Below are 17,302 nucleotides of genomic sequence, written 5' to 3'. Positions count from 1 at the left end.
TCTGTTCTTCAAAAAGTGAAAGAATATACATCAAAGCTTTAAAAATGCTTTGTGCAAAATCCAGCTATGAAATATACATTTAGGCTCCTTTACTAGGCAACAAAAGCTATCCAAAGCTACACTTAGATAGAGCTCCACAAAGTATTCACAGAACCTTTGGATCTGTGAATCTCAAATGAGTAAGAATTTTTGTTAGTTATCCTGTAAGGAAATGGATATTAACTCACTGTAATTTGGAACATTCGTAGGGAGTAACTTGCTCCTGGTTTTTATTTTTTGTAGTTTCTTGGTAATTGATTATAGGCTGACAAAATATTTGAATAATTTTTTCATCTTTAATCTTTGGAGAACCACAAATGCAGCTCATAGCATGGTAGGTCATCAGTACTTCCTGCAAAGTCCAAAACTCCTCTTAGTTTTGACTGATCTGTATAATCATATCTGATCTTTTGCTTGTCTATACCCAGAGTAGAACGTGACTTTGTAACTGACCAGAATGATGGAGGTGCCTCCCGAACATAAGCAGTAGGTTCCTACTTTAAAATCTGTAGATATGTGTGTTTGCCAAGATGATGGCCATTGTATCTGTTGTTGGGTATATTTTAGGGCAATACTGAATAGCAAGAATAACTTAATTTTTCCTTCTTTTCATTTTCTATATCTGAACTTGTTTCTTATCTGCTATCTGCTTCCATGTCATTGATAAAAGGTTTCCATAATTGTTATTATTTCTACAAGCAAGATTGAAACAGAAAAAATATTTGTCAGGACTATATTATTTCTGTGATACAGTTCCAGATTGTATGAGATTGCTTTGAATGTGTGGGAAATGAGGGTGACAATATTTCTGCAGTAAAGAGTGTGTTGCAGAGAGAAAGGTAAGTTTCACCTACCAAACAAATTTAAATATGAGAAGTGTTGGGATTAGGAAGATTGTAACAGCATAATCTGAAATTGAAACCTAGGTCTATTAATTCATACATGTTAATCTGTTTTTTGATATTGAATCTCTTTGTGATTCTTGCTAATTATTTAACTTTGTGATTCAGTTTCTCTGGATAGAACACAGTAACTTTACAGACACATAGTAAAATTAAGAAATAGACATAAAAGGTGCGATTCATCTCACCTAATTTTAAGTGCCTGTGATATTTAAATTTAAGATAATCATCAGAACTCTTTGTCTAATCACTGAGAAAAATGGGAACTCTTAAGGTGTGGCTTGCACTGTCCTAACGTTTTGCTCTTTGGATAGCTACATAACATCTTAGAAACCTCTGTGTCTTAGCACTAATCACTAGCGGTATCAAGATATATATATCTAGCAGGCATTTTATTTTAAATTAGATGAATCACAGCCAACCTGTTTGGGAGAGGAGAAACTCTTAGTCTAATTATGTACATGTTCCTGTGATTTTCAGTTTGAGCTGTATGAATGTACCTAAAATACTTTCCCCTTTCGGGACAGTGATTATCATCTTCAGTAAGGTGCCAGGTTATGCACTGGTTATAACCTCTCAGTGCTGGAGCTGAGTGTGTCAGGAGCATGTTTCTGTTATAATTGGCTGTAATACAGCCAGACTGTTTTAATCCCCTCCAGTTACTGTCAGATATGATAAATATATATAGTGGTATGATCTTATGAGATTTGAGAAGTGATTGGAACTAGTGCTCCCACAATCTTGATCCTTGAAATATTGTGATAAATGTAACTTCCCTTTGGAAAGCATCTTTGCACTTACAAATAAGCAATGTGGAGTACTCCACCTACACTTACTCCTTCAAAGGTCCCAGCTAGATTGCACAAGTAGAAGCAAACTATGCTATAGTCCCTCTACAGTGCCAATATCATCATTTTGAAAAACTTCATGCAGATCCTACTTCTTTGAGAAATTTATTGCCTTATGCTGAAGAATCCATACCCCTTTTTAGAAACAAAGCCACAAAGACAAAAGGCAATGAAAGGTTCCTTTGTTCTGTGTTACCTGACTGCACAGCAGGAGAGTTGAAACAAACATTTCAAAGTGTCTTAGTTCTTGTTTCATGGGACACATACGGGTTTGGAGAACAGGCAAAAACTGCCTCTCCTTTTCTGGATGTGAGAGGAATAGGAAGCTGCAGGTGGGCTGTCCATGGGGGAGCAAGGAGGCAGTGAAGGAGAGAAAACTGAATTTAAAAGCTTTGTATTTTGAATACAGACTAGATGGAAACTCAAAAAAAAAAAAAAAAAAAAAAAGGAAAGAAAAAAGTAAGTAAGTAGAAAGAAAGTAGAGTTCATCTGTCTTTCTTAATGATGATCCTGGGCTGTGAAAACAAGTAGTAGAAAAGAGCGATCTGAAAAGTCCACCACTGCAACATCTAGCTTTAAAGCACCTTTTTGCCATGTAGAACCCTCAGCCTCAATCTATGTTCTCATTCATTCCCAGGAACTGGGAGACATGGTTTGTAGGGAGACATAAAGCCTCTTACACTGATATATGAGGGGGAAAAATTCTTTTGTGTACATGAACCCTGAAATAAAGGCAGTAGCCTTGAAGCTAATTGCAGACTGGGAGCAATTGTTCAGTAGGACACAGAAGCACCTTAGAAGATGGTTCACACAAAGAAGCATTTTCAGTCATGCCCTTCAAAAATAGTAAGGTGCTAACCTATGGCCTGGTGGGGGTGCACAGCTGTGCAATTGGTATCCAGCCATGACTGTTTGGCTTTAGACAGCTAAGCCACATCAGTTCTTTACTGAAAAGTAACTAGAAAGAACCGTCCTTTATTGAAAAGAAACTAGAAAGAACTGCTTCCTCTGCAATGATGCATAAAGCCTATATCTGGGAAGCAAAAGATTCATTTCCAAATTCCTACTTGATTTTTGAGCAGAGACATAAATTTAGATCTCCCACAACTCAGGCAACTATTCCTAACCATTCAGAGTACTGGATATTATAAAGCAGTTTTATGTTACTCCTTTAGGTTGAAACCATTTCATTTTATACAAATAATCAGCTAATGGATGAGGTATTTGAGCTGCACTTTTTCCCATGAGAATGCCCTAAACCTCAAAACTGCAGAGCCAGTCAGACACTCAATCCGAGTGGAATGGAAAATGTACTAAAGGAGAGACCAAGAGAGATTCTTCCCCAGAATATTTAGCAGCCTGGTAACCAGGGACACCTCGTGGCAGGTGGGAAATGCCAGTAGACACTACTATCTGAAGTAGGTAGAGGGAGATTTCAGAATCTTCCACTAGCTCCCATTCTTTGTAAAATAAAATGGGATGTTTATTCTAAATCCCAATAGATTTCCTTCTTGGCTTCCTCCAGGAGTCGAGCCCTGAGAATGCGAATTGACAGGGCCTTCCAGAGAAGACAGGAAAAATGTTTAGCTGGGGAACGCGAGGATGGCAGATCAGTGGCACCAGGTTTTATGGGTGCTGGGACATGTTCCATGGCAGAAAGTCAGATGCCAGAGGGATTTCGAGCACAGTGCAGGTTTAGATGATGAAACAGCATTGTTTTGATAGTGAAGTCCTTATGTAGAGCTACACCTTGTTCAGCTTTGAAATCCATTCCAAAATATTTATTCTAAAATGTGGTCTTTGTTTCAATTGGCATTTGAAGTACGTTTGTACAATACAGTGCATTTGTTTCCTTTCAAAGGAGACATCAATAAGCTATTATTATTTATCAGTAGTTCAATAGATGTTGACAATTTTAAAAGAGAGAAATGTCTTGTTTCTCAGATACTGTTGTGCTGATAAGTGTCAAAGCTTGAATGACAATGATATTATTCTATATGAATCTGAATGCAGAAGACGTGAATCCATCAAACAGTTACACATTTTACCCAGAATGTTTCACTGTGGTAACAGAGGATGCATAGACTACATTTAAGGTTGTGATATCAGAGTGTTATAAGTACAGATTTGGGATTAGTCCCCAGTGAAAAGCCCCAGTTACCTTGTGAAAGTTATTCTGAGTGAGTAACTCTGTCTGCCCTCCCAAAGACATACTCTCTAACACCTTTATATTACAGTGTTTATATATATCACTGTTTTACTAAAATACATACATGATTCTTTAAAAAACCTATATAGATATTATTTTATATTTTATTTCACCTGTAATGAATCAATGTTGTTTGTATTGTCTGATATTTCAGTTACAGGGGTGATTTTCATGAAGATATTAGAATTATAGAACAGAAAGTTAGGAAGAAGCAACTCACAGGCTGTCCAGGTTCATCTCCTCCCAGGATTCGGAAGCCAAAACCAGACTCCATCCTCCGAAGGTGAACATCCAGCTCCTTGTAATCAGGACCTGGTTTAAAGGGAAATCCCAGTGAGCAATGCATTATTATTTGGTCTGGAGAATTTACACCGTCTTCCCTCCCCAGTTGTTCATGGCGGATGACTAATGGCAATCTGTCTAGAGCCGGTGGGAACAAATGGAATACAATGCGTTGCACACGGACAAAGAGAAGACACTTGAAAATGTAGGTATCTTGGAAAACTAGAACACATTCACAGGAGAATAGTACTGGAAAATTCTGTCCAAAATAGAGGTTATGACGATGCCTTCCTCCCAAGGCTGACTGTATAATATTTTGCTGTTCAGCCATCTCTGGCATTTAATTTGTATTTTCCTTGCTGTCCGTTAAAACTTAAGAGAATAAACTGAAATGGGAGATAAAGATAGAAAATTAATCAGTCCAACTTAGAAAAGATGAATAATCATCACAGAACGTTTTAGTTCCATAGGCAAGTATAAAACAGTATGTCTTTTACGTAATGCAGCTTTTCAGTATTCCACTGTCAGGTAATACCCTCAATAAAGAGTTTTGATGAAAGCTAGCATTATAAACCTCTGAGTCTTAGGGTTTAAATTGAAAGCTAACATAAATGACTTGAATTCCTTAATGCTACTCAATTAAAGTCTCAGTAGCTTTATGAATCATTAAAATGTGCTTCCATATGCCTGCATCACTTGCCTGTAAACATATATTCTGCCCTGGATTGTATTAGTTCAGGAATGTAGTGCTTTTTAAAAATGAACTTCTTGTGAAAGTGTCTTTAGCTTCATTTGAAAAAGTCCATTGTTTTCAGTCTAGGTGCCCTCAAAATACAAACGAGAGATTTAAAATAAAACTCCAAAGAGTAAAAAGTGAAACAGTGAGTAGTTAAAGACTGAGACATTGTCTCTTTTAGCTATCTTTCTGTCAGGATGCTTAGTGACACTTTGGGCTCGTCACCTAAAGCACGACAGTTATTAACCAGAATGATCTTTTGTACAAATTGCATTCTGATCTATAAATTGTGATAGTGCTTTTGGCCAGTGCCAGCATTTTGTCAGCCCCGAAGGACAGAAAGGAATGGATAGGTTTATTTCAGCAAACTGTTCATGATGTCTCCAACTGTGCCTTGTTTCCCTAGGAGGGTAGGGACTACAGATGGCTGAAATACGGCACATCAGCAGCTCTCATTAACACCCCCCCCACCAGAGCAGTCAGCAGATGCCTCACAAACTAGGGAGTTTGGAGGATCCCTCTTGGCTGATGAGACTGGGTGATTGCTGTCTCTTTCTCACTTTTTAAGATGACATGTGCAGTGTGCTGGGCAATGCTAATGGAGAGGAGGGTGCAGCCTTTGGATGCTGCTCGGTGGAGCTGAGCTAGACGGTGATCCCTTTCCACTCATATCTGAACCACTGATTCAGCCCTAGACAGATCTTCAAAGAAAGCAACACAGAACTATCCACAGCAGCTCTGTCCTATCACTCTGCCATGAATTTTTTCTCTAAACTGCCAAGACAGCATATTATGGGGGCCCACACACTGTTTCAGAAATATATATTGATATTAGAGTTCAACTGAACCTGCCTCAGATATCTGTTTGTAACATAAGAGTATTACCTTTCCCTACTAACTTGCCTCTCATATGTTTAGACAACAAAGCAGCTCTTAAGAGCTTATTATACTGATTTTTTTTCAATTTATTTGACAAGTGTTTCAACAGTCAATAAAAGAGCAAATGAAGTTTGTGCATGATGTATTAACTTAATGCTAAGGTTGTTTCAAAGTTGTCAGAGGCAAAGGAGTTTTAGGATGAAAACAAAACTCTATCTTTACTTGTGCCTGGTTTGCTTGTGTGACAAGGATGGGGTTAGTACTAGGGAGCGGATCTCACAGATAGACACAGTAGGATCGGCATTTATATACCCGCTTGAAGGCATTGTTTCCAGTGGTCTGCCACAAACCAAGCACTACCTTTATTTGTGCAAACATGAATCACAGGCACAGTTGGGAGTACATTAATAAAGGATAAGAATGTGAAGATGCAAAGAATGCATGCTCTGGCACATTGAGACTTAAACTTTACACAGCTGATCCAAACCAATGTTGGTACCAGACTCCAAAAGAAAAACTATATTTTTTTGATGAGGCTCTCTTTCTACCCGTTTAGAATTGAAAAGGTAAGCTAGGCTGACTGTGAATAGGTTTAGGCTAAAAATAACGTATATGGGCACACTTTTCCTTTCTGTGAGCTCTAACACATTTTGGAAGCTTTTGGATTAACTGACCATGGCAACTGGCCTTGCTCAGAAGAGCCTTCCTTCCCAGGAAGCTGGAAGGCTACAGAGCCCATTCGTTGCCAATTCTTCCTTGGTCACTAAAAACTGGTTTAAAACAAAAAGATTCCTTTTTGTTCCACCAAGCAGTAGAAACACAGGATCCTTGGGTCATCTAGTCCAGATCCCTGTTATTGCAAGCAAAGAGCAGAGGGATCTTACCAGTAAAGACATGCGCAAAGAAGATACTTGGCAGTTAAGCCTTTTTGTGGCCTTTTTTTACCAGGTCACCTTCCTCATTTAGCACTCTTATTGATGGACTACACCCCATGATTATATTTGTCTTTTCACTAAAATATCACATTATCTCCTGCAACTGAGTTCTATACTAGAATGTTTCATCCACCTCTGTTTCCAGTTGTTTCAGCTTTCATGTTAGGTGTGATGACATGACTTCACTGACTGGTTTTCTGCCGAGCTGGAGATAACTACACCACAGACACCTGAAGTTACATGTATCACTCTGAACCTGATTTCCACCCTTAGTTTATGTGCTTAGGTCACTAATGAAAATAATAGAGAAGATTAATTTCAAAGCTTTCCACTAATACTGTTCCTTCAGTCCAGAAATTGTTCTTTTACTGTAATTGCTCTTAGCTGTTTTCTAGCCATTCCTATTTAAATTCTGTTCTATCTGCTCCAGGCTAGCATTTAAGAGTATCAATTACAATTGGTATTTTGTAAAATGTCTAATTGAAGTTTAGATTGATTAAATATGTATCACTTGTTTGGTGCAAAAATCAGTTATCAGGTTAGTGTGACAGAACCTACTTTATTTAAACTCCTATTGCATTAGATCTCAGTTTATCTCTGTATCTGTAGCTAGTCTTTACCTTAAAATATGTTCTAAACTCTTGCTGACTATTGAATCCATTTTTCCTCTTTCTTCAATATAGGTAAGATGTTCACTAATAGCATATTCTTACTACAGCAACTCAGGCTTGATAGATTCTTTAAAAATCCTTACTACCATATGCCAATGCATTCAGTATTCCTGAATATGCATTAATCAAGTACTCTCTGTGGTGGGAATGATTACATTTTCTCCCTGATATTTCCTCAGTGCTTTACTTTTCTATGATTCTGGCACTTTTTTCCCCACAAAGGATTATTAGATTTACCTCTTCTTGCTGGAGCAGATTTTTGATTGATCATAGCATTGATCAAGTTGCCTGTACTTACAGAGAAACAACACTTCTCTGCCTTGCAATGTACTGCAAACTGTTGGTTAATATGACTTCATTATGGAAAAAGCACCTTTTCTTTCTCTTGGTATAAGCTAGACTGCAACCTTGCGGTTCATGCCAAGTAAGAACAAATGAATAGACTTGCAGACACGGGAGTCAAGCCAAGACTGAATTAGTATAGTCCTCCTATGGGCACATTTGTCAGCTTGGCTCACCTAAGTGTCCCATCTCTAAAACAGTTTAATCAAAAGGGGAGTTACACTTAGAGTCAACATTTCTTCTGTAGGCTCTGGTTTTATAATTAAGGTATCCAGTGCAGGAACGACGCTCTGAATAGCCAACCTATTCCCTCTAATAGGATGTGCAAAACCAGCCCAAATCCATATTTAATTTAGGAGCCTATCCAAGCTGTGTAGGACTAGAAAAGTCTTTAATGGGTCTTTAATATATGAGAGCAAGAAATGGGTGGGTCTGTGTAACACATCAATTCTGTTCTTTTGCAAATGAAGATGGAATTAATTTCATTTTTTCATTGCAAAATAATGCTTAAACTAAGTTTTAGGCGTGAGCTATAGAAAAATATTTCTTACGTTATTAATGGTAGGATAGTGAACCCTAATGTGTCAAAGCACACACGAAACAGCGTTAAACATACACAAAGACTGTCTGAGGAAAGGAAGCGGCTGTCCTTCCTCAAAATGAAAATCTATTGTAAAAAGATTTAGAGGTAGCATTCTATAACCCCCATATAGTTCATACAAAAATAAAATGGTGGCGGGGCTGTCATGACTGGCTGCAATCTAGAGAAATGATTAAAGAAAGAATTACTTAAACATAAAATGGAGGACAATTAGTTTACAGACCAAAGAAGGCTGAAGAATACTTGCCAGAGGAATCCACTCGAAAACCAGTCCTGGGCAGCACTTGTTCTGAATAGGAAAATGGGGAATTAAAGATGAATTACATTTTCTCAAGATATTTAAAGAAGCAGCACCACTTTCTGTGCTGTGGATTGAATTACTGAACTGCAATTTCTACTTTTTATTGCATATTTTACTTACGCCATAACCCCTCCTTCCTGACTTACTATACGTACTACATGCTAGATGTTCCTGCTAGATAGAGACCTCCCTGTCCATTTCTAGGTGAAGTGAAACAGTCAGTTAGAGGGTTCCTTTAATAGAACTTAATTTATGATGAAGATTAAATTGTTAATGGATTAAAAATGGTGAAAGTCAGTGGTTAATTTTTCTTACTTTCATTGCTTATTCAAAGACAACAATAAAAGGAAAGTTTAAAGGCTGTTCAGATGACTTGACCCCTGCTATTATCCAGCTCAACTGCAAACCTTCTTTTATCATCAAGAACAGTAAGATTTTTCTAAAAGGTTATGTATTGCAAACAAAAACAACCGGTTGTATGTGAAGGCAAACCCATTCAACCTACTCTCAATGCAGATAGTTTCAAAGTATTTACATCTCACTAGGTGATACAGTACACCAGTAGCAGATTGTTTTTTATTTACAATTACTTTGCTGGCATTAGCAGAATCTGCAACAAATCCAGAGCTGAATTTGCTGTCATACTTCTTTTGCTGATTTTGAAAAGTTGTAACTATGAACTTCCGGTTCTCTGCAGCATTCAGAGTGACTTGCAAAGCATCCCACACTGGAGGTGATTTGTATTAGCCTGACAGAGTAAAAAGGTAAATAAAGAACTAATACACTCATGTGACTCTAAAATAAAATATCATAATATTTTAAAAAATATCATTTTGTGACATAAATGTGTAAGATCTGTCGCATCAGCATCTGTAGGAGAGTGATCCAACAGGTAAGTATATATTATCTTCTGAGATAGAAGGAAAACATAAGTATAAAAGGAGTTTAGCACCATAAGTGGCTTCCAAGCAGGAAGAGGTGAGATAATGCACTAGAAGGCATTGCTTTTGGCCCATCAAAGCCCTCTGGAAATGTTTGGAACTGGTGACAGAAATGAGAAAACAGTATTTCTAGTGCAGGCAGCTCCTTACTACTTTGGAAGACTTTGGACTAAAACTACCTGCCTGGCCTTTTGGTGGATTACTTCCTAAAAGATATGGGTATGTTAGTAACTCAACATTTTACAGTTTCTATAATGCTAATTACAGAGCACTAATACTACAGAACTAAGATATTTTCCTGAAAATGGAGATGGCTCTCACAACTATTTTTGTTAAGAGTATTTACATAATGATCATGATCTGCCCAAACTGCGGTAACTGATATTCTGCTTAGCTGAAATACAGTCTACATACTGAATTGGATGGGAACACCCTTTTGGATTTGATGAAGTACTCCCGTTCGCCTGTTATGTTAGGGGTTGCGTGCTATTGTGTTCTAGCTCATAGGCGGCCGCACATCTTGACTTTGATGCTTGTGTGCAATTCCTTCACACACTTTAGGTTTTGTAAAGTGATTTGGAATCCTTCCAGACAGGAGGTGCTATGTAGATGTAAATTATTCCACAAACATAACTACTGAAAGTCAGAAACTTAAAAACTCATGCTGACGCATTGCAAACTTTAAGGAATTATTTTTTTTCACTTAAAGTTTTTCAAGATTTTGATGAAATTCTTAAAAGTGATAGAATGATTTTAATGCACAGAAAACAATTACATCTTGATTGTCTAGCTGGATGACCGACAGAGAAGACTTTGATCCCCTCAAACATATAGATCCAAGTCTTTTCTGTTGGTCATCCAGCTAGAATTACTCTTCTGAGCTGCTGTAAGATTGGGTCACTCTGTATTTCCATTTGTGCTTGCAGACATCCTAGTATCCCTCAGAATCTGCCTCAAGCAGCAAAGTTAAAGAAGTACCATGGTATTCAAATTGTGACAAACTGGAGAACAATTGACTTTAACATGCTAACATAGCCACAATTTTTTAATAAACTAGAAGTATGTTTTTGTAAACTACTCTTTGTGGCCAGACTGTGCATGAACTAGCTTCCTTCAAAGCCAGTCTCATTAAGTGTAGTCTGGCTTTTGTTCCTGCATAGGCTTCATTTCTTTTCCTCTCTGCAGAATCTCATGTAGTGTCTCATGGGGTTTTAAAATAATTTCTGCTCCAAATGAACCATTCAGCACCTGGTATTTGCTTCATTGTATTTTAGAAATTCACACATATGAAACTTCAAACTTTGGTATCTCCTCAGGTTTTGAATCAGGCTATGCCTGATTGTTAAACACATGACCACCAAAAAGATATAAACTTCAGTGCAGACTTGTACTTTTTGTAACTATAGCTGAGCAATGCTTCTGAAAGAATCTGCTGTCAGCAGTCTGGCTCTGTGTGCAGGACAGGATATTTGTATTTTTTTTCTCTTCAAGGAATAGTTGAGCTCATGTAATTAATAGTTGAACCCTTGGCAACCAAAGGCAAACATAAAAAGAGAGCAGACTTCTGAAGAATGTTTAGCATATAAGAAGGCATTTTATTGGTAATGCCCTCCTATATCAAATGCAGGGATATTGGTAGTTTTTTTCAAAACTCTGTGCTCACAGACCCTAAGAACAGCAAGTTCCAAGAGAAGAGGAAGGGTCTTTAGGCCTGGTCCTCATCCAAGCAGGATGTGTGCATTCCTGCACACCCTGATGCCTTGTATCTGCTAAGAATTCTTAATTTTATCAAAATACGGAGAGACTCTAGCTTGTTCTGTTACAAAAAAAAAAAAAAAAAAAAAAAAAAAACAAAAACAGAACAAAAAAAAAAAACACAAAAAAACAACAAAACACTGTGAATCACTTTTTATAAGAAACTAACCTTTACATACGGCAATTTGACACTTTACATTTACTTACTATTAAGTTAATTTTGGCATTTTCTAAACTCTGTTGGACTATGTTAAACCTCCTGCCTCCATCTCTTAGGAAATGAAGCAGGAGAAGGCATATTTAGAGAGGCCAAAACCAAGAGGCCAATACCATTGCCACTAAAAGGACAAGTGCACACATAAGGCATTCCAAATATAGAATGCATTAAAATCTGTATAAAATATAAGGAAATGTTTTTTTCAGGGAGATGAGAAGGAGGCTGGGTAGGAGAGTCACTAGTACAGAAAGAGCCTCTTCTGTGTCCTTCTTTTCTTCATCCTGGATGTGCAACTCATGAAAAGTAAAGCAGCAATGAGAAGAAGGAGCATTTCTTAATAATAAATCTCAAGAAAGTGCTATAAAGACATCTTTATTGTCTGTTTTTTCCTCTCCTTTCCCTTTTTTGGTTCTCACTGATATCATCTTAATAGATTAATAACTCCCAAACTGTAGATAATCATCCATCTACCCAGAATCTGTGCAGGCTGAGGCAGCCCTCAAACTGTTTCTGCACGGAGTCAGATTGACTCTAGGTAAATCAGCCTTGGTAGTTTCAGGACCCAGATCCAGGTAACTGGGACCTCCAGCGGCTCCCTATATCTCAATGGCTTCCCTCCTACGCAAGTGGGCTTCGCACAGCACCACTCAGAGTTGTGCTGAATGTGTGCTCGATGCAGAGCCTTCTTGCTGCTGCATCAAGAGGGTGTTTCTGGAAGGATTATGGGGAGTGTGGCTCATTTGGGAGGAACTATGGCAGCAGCAGCACCTCCAGGTCCTGTTTCATTGGTGGCACTTTGCATGTTGAGTTACACGGTGGTGCAAGAGGAAGCTCTGAACTGTGAAAACTGTTCACTGCTGGTGCAGACATTTCCTGCTACACTCAGCAAAAGGCCAGACTTAGCCCATCTTATGTCTGTTGGATTCAGCTAGTCTAACCTGTTCAACATTTCCAGGGACTGAGGCTCTACAAGCTCTCTAGAACATCTCTATCAACGTTTATTAAATACCCTCACATTTAGAGAGGCTTTTCTATCCTTCTCTAATCCACCTTGCTGCATTTTTGTCCCATTACTTCTTGACTATGCAGACAAGGAAAACTATTTCTCTTCTTTCTGTACCAACCTTTTTTATCTGAAGATTTCTTCCAGACATTTCTTCTTTATGCTAAGCAAGTCCAATTCTTTCAATAAATTTGGTAAAATAAAAGGGAGATTTAGAAGTGCAAGCTCAGGCAATGATTATTATACCAATCACCAGCTGTTATAACTGAAAATAAAGGCAAGGTTTGGGACTCTGAGATCCCTCTGTGAGATATCATTACAGGGCTTCTTGGTCTTATTTCTAAATATTGTAATAAGAAGTGAATTTTCTAGGAATGTCTAGACACTCAGAGGCAAGGAACAGAGCAGATGTAGTATTTTCTTTCCTTACTACTATCTACAAGTCATGAGTTCAGCTATCTCATAAATTCTTTTTTTTTGGGGGGGGGAGGGGGAAGTAGGAAAGTTTCACACACTGGTAGTGCTTCTATTCAAAGATTTTCACATGAATAAAATGTATGGACATCCATTTTTCTATCTGATCTCTAGTAACCCATATTTACGAGTCTTCTTTCTGGCTACTAGTTATATTTAGTTTATATTTTAGTTACATTTATTATTTTTTTAAGAATGCTATCAGATCCAACTTCTCTGAGGGAACTGTACATAAGGAGTTACCTAGCATTCACTGGATTGAATCTGATTATGCATGTCAGTCAGACCTTTAGCTGCATCCCAGTAAAAATATGTGATCATTAACAAAATGAAGGGATGAGAACTCATGAGTAGCTCTTTTGCCTAACAGAAACCCCTACAAAGGTCCTCTGAACTTAAGCTGCAAAATATGCAAGTAGAAATTGACTTTAAACTAGTCTGCAACTGTTTCAGCGAACTAAGCAACTAAATAAGAACATCTAAGAGTACACCTTAATGTAGATAACCTTTTCATCTTTCTAGTCAATAATAACTCAAAGTGGCAGATAAAAATATCTTATGAAGATAAGTGTACTAAACAAGTGGAAGTTTACAGAATATGAAATAAAAGAGGCAATGTGACTCTTGGGAAGAACATCCTGAAAAATCCTCAAGTGTCCTCCTCCTGTTGAAAATTAAGAACAAATCCCAATTTGTTCAACCTGGTCCAGTGCTCCGTCACTCTCACAGTGAAGAAATTCCTCCTCACGTACAGGTGGAACTTCCTGTGGTTCAGTTTGTGCCTGTTGCCACATCACATGTTTAGGATCACATGAAGCCGTGATCCTAAACAGCTGGGGAGAAGGAAAACAGGGTTTTCCCGTTGATCTGAGTATATCATACAGATTTGGAGAAGAGGAATGCCATTGCCCCAGGATATCTCTGATTCAAAGAGGGATAGGATGACAAAAGTGAAAATCATGGTAGATGTATTAGCGGAGAAAAACTATGATTGTTCAACCAAAGGAACAGGGACAAGATGATGTATTATAATGCTGCCACCTCTCGTAACAGGGCTGATGAGAGGAAGCGACTGCCTGGCTCTTCTGTTGGACTGCGGCCTCCGTGAGTTTGGCAGGCAGAGCCACCACAGAATATGAAAGCACATTAGCTATGTTCATCATCTTTGCACTACTCCTCACAGGAATGATGACTCCTTTCACTCAGATCAGATTGTTTTCTGCTGATGCTGTATAATTCTGGCCAGGATAGTGGCTGGCGGTGAAAGATTGCATTCCCATTAGTCTCTTTAAGACTGGGAAAGAGAATGGATATAGCAAAGCTCCTCAAGTATGTTTTCTTTAAAATGCTGACATATTGGCATTTTTGTTTATTTTCCCTGTGAAGCATTTTAAGTTGAACTTACGTGGATGCATTGCCTTACTATATCAGTTACTGTAGTCTTACTTTGAAATAAGAATGATATAATTACAAAGTAGAACTTGAATGGCTTATGAAATACTTGGTAAATCTGGTGAACTAAATTTTTCAGATCAGCTAAGCTGTACTAGAAACAGGAACCCAGAAAGTCAAATTGAGAAGCCTACTTCAGGGCTGCCATTAGTATATAGCTATAATTGAAATAAATTTTCACTATGGGTGCTACTCAACGAGCTCTAGATACCTAGGAGACTGGTGTTCTGTGGAGGAAGAACTATGCTGATGAAAGATAGGGATGATAATATTTCTTGCTCATATTATCTGGATCAGATTTTACCGAAACTAAATACACAGAATAAAACTAGTACTAGCAAACATTTATGTTGCAACATCTCAGTCCTACCTGTGCTTTAGATAAATGATTTCTGAGTAAATGCAATGAATACCAAATAAATGCAATGTTAAATAAATTTCCAAATAAATGAAATGTTGCAACGTCCTTTCCAAACACGCAGATGAGGAACAGTTTGAAATGCTACATATGCTATGTAGTTCCCACGTGCCTCACACAGCTCAGCTGGAGATGATAACTTGTGACCAATTCCCCAGTGCTTACATGCCAGTTTTCTTAAATATTACTTTGACTTCTTGAGTACACCCTATCGGATTAAAATCTACATAGGAACCTTTTAATAAAGTATAAATTGTTTAAGAGAAAGGATTACTGCCTCTTTAATACCGCTACTAATTGTAAAACTGACACTTCATATTAGCATAGGTTGTTTAAGACCTACTTTGTTATCCAGCAATCAAAATCACTTTACATCCACTGCACTGTGATGATGACATTCTTATAATTTAATTTTAAAATGCTTTTGGTTTCACTGTCAGTTCTCATAACTAGAAAAACCATTTTGTCGTGGTGAGTAACTCTTTCTGTAGTGATGAACACTACAAAATTATTTGACATCAGTCTATTAAATTATTCTCGCCCCTTGATATTTATTCTCCCTTAATGGAAAAGAGTTAATTTTATTTAGTAACATAAATCCTTAGACCTTTTCTATGCTGTTGTCTGGGGTAGCAAAAGATGAAAAGAAAACAACACCTGTATTGTACAGAGAAATTACCTTCCTACCACTCAGTTGCTCATACACCAGGTCAAGTTATTAGTTTGAAGGTAATATATAATAATTAGCAATTTCCCAGTACCCTCATATTTACTAAGTGAATGTAGATATGCCTCAGTGATGTATGGAGCGAAGAACTGGTGAATAGACAGGCTGAGAGTAAAGAGTGCAGGGAATGATTGAAATGAGCTTAATTTTCTGGGCTCATAGTCCCAGACTCTTTGTCTATAGAGAAAAGAAAGGAATACTAAGATATAATACTTAAGAATACTATGTATTTAAAACTCTAATAGTACTATATGTTATGTTTAATATTTTGTAACTAAATATATGTACACACATGTTTATAAAACACCATAAACAAAATGTGAAAATTGCTTAGACTGGAGATGAGCAAAGATGGGAAAAACTGTTAGAAGCAAAATTTTTGTCAGGAAAATACTGATTAAAAAAACTGCAGTAACAGATATGTGAGAAGTGTTTCTTCAGTTTTTAAGAGTGCAACTGTGCAGGCCTTCAGTCAACGTGCATTGGCTAGAAAATTCTGGTTAGCTGTGGTATGCCATTGGCCCCTCAGTATAATGCTATCTGATAAATCTTCCCCACTGCCGGTATTTTAAGTTACATTTGAACTGAATACCTGTAGTGATATTTCAGAGGAAATGCTTTAATACAGCACCTGTATTAAAGTGCTTTTCTGTGTCCCTCAGAGAAAGTAATTCATAAGGCTGCATAAGAAAATGCTCTAATTTTGTGAAGGCTAATAATGCATTATGCTAATACATATGCTATGTACATGTTTCACAGCTGCTGCTGCACTTTTTTTGGGGGGTTCTTTTCCAATTTGTCTTACTATTTGTCAGCCAAAAACATTACAGTGCATACTACAGCTGATGGGTCCGAAAAGAATGAGAAAAATTCATGATACCATGATCAGAGGAAAAAGCAACACAGAAGATTTTGAAGCAGGAATCTTTGTCTTTCTAGTAAAAAGCTGTAGTTGCTATAGTTGGAGCTATAGGTGTCCAGATTTCACTTTTAATAAGAGCTTATCACTAGTTTATCTTATTCTTCCTACTGGCATTTCTGTGTCACATCATCAGTCTTGGATTACCACAGAGACTTGAAGGACACACAGAGGGACAATAAATACATCCTAATCGCTGTAAAGAAACATTTTATTTTACTGTTTTCTTTAGAGGAAAATAAAACAGAATTTCTATTACACATTTTATAATAAAAAAAATTATTGCATTATGATTCCCAACAGATTTATGTGCCACACATGACTGACGTCTGTCTACATAGGTTCTGAGCAAGCTCGTTATAAACTGTTTATTCACAACAAGCAGTGTTCAGTATAAAATATAAATAAAAGAGGATAGGGAGAACTTTTTAAGTTTAAAGCAAAAATGTTAAATTCAAGACAATGAATTCTATTAATGACAACTTTTGGAGCTCCAGTTACTGCTACTGCAACTGCTGCATTCTGTCTTCTATAATTTTTTTCATTCATATGAGATTACTGACCCTATGTACTATATGCTAGCTCCTATACCTAACTTTCATAGTTATCAACAGAGCCACACTGTCACTTAGACTCTTAAGTGTTTTCATA

At 37.4% G+C, this 17,302-nt stretch overlaps 1 protein-coding gene across 7 annotated transcripts in view; it reads right to left on the bottom strand.

The window, feature by feature from the left end:
- Window positions 1-17,302, bottom strand: part of MAGI2 (membrane associated guanylate kinase, WW and PDZ domain containing 2) — a 749,564-nt gene that overhangs the window by 66,101 nt on the left and 666,161 nt on the right. For all 7 annotated transcript variants that reach the window (XM_062581410.1, XM_062581437.1, XM_062581429.1 and 4 more), the window contains one exon: window positions 4,219-4,310. In XM_062581410.1, the coding sequence (XP_062437394.1) occupies window positions 4,219-4,310 (92 nt within the window). The remainder of the gene's footprint in view (window positions 1-4,218; window positions 4,311-17,302) is intronic.

The sequence above is a fragment of the Rhea pennata genome, chromosome 1, assembly GCF_028389875.1.
Source record: "Rhea pennata isolate bPtePen1 chromosome 1, bPtePen1.pri, whole genome shotgun sequence".
Classification (NCBI taxonomy): Eukaryota; Metazoa; Chordata; class Aves; order Rheiformes; family Rheidae; genus Rhea; species Rhea pennata.
The sequence above is the reverse complement of the archived record's forward strand: the minus strand, read 5'-3'. Positions and strand labels throughout refer to the sequence as shown.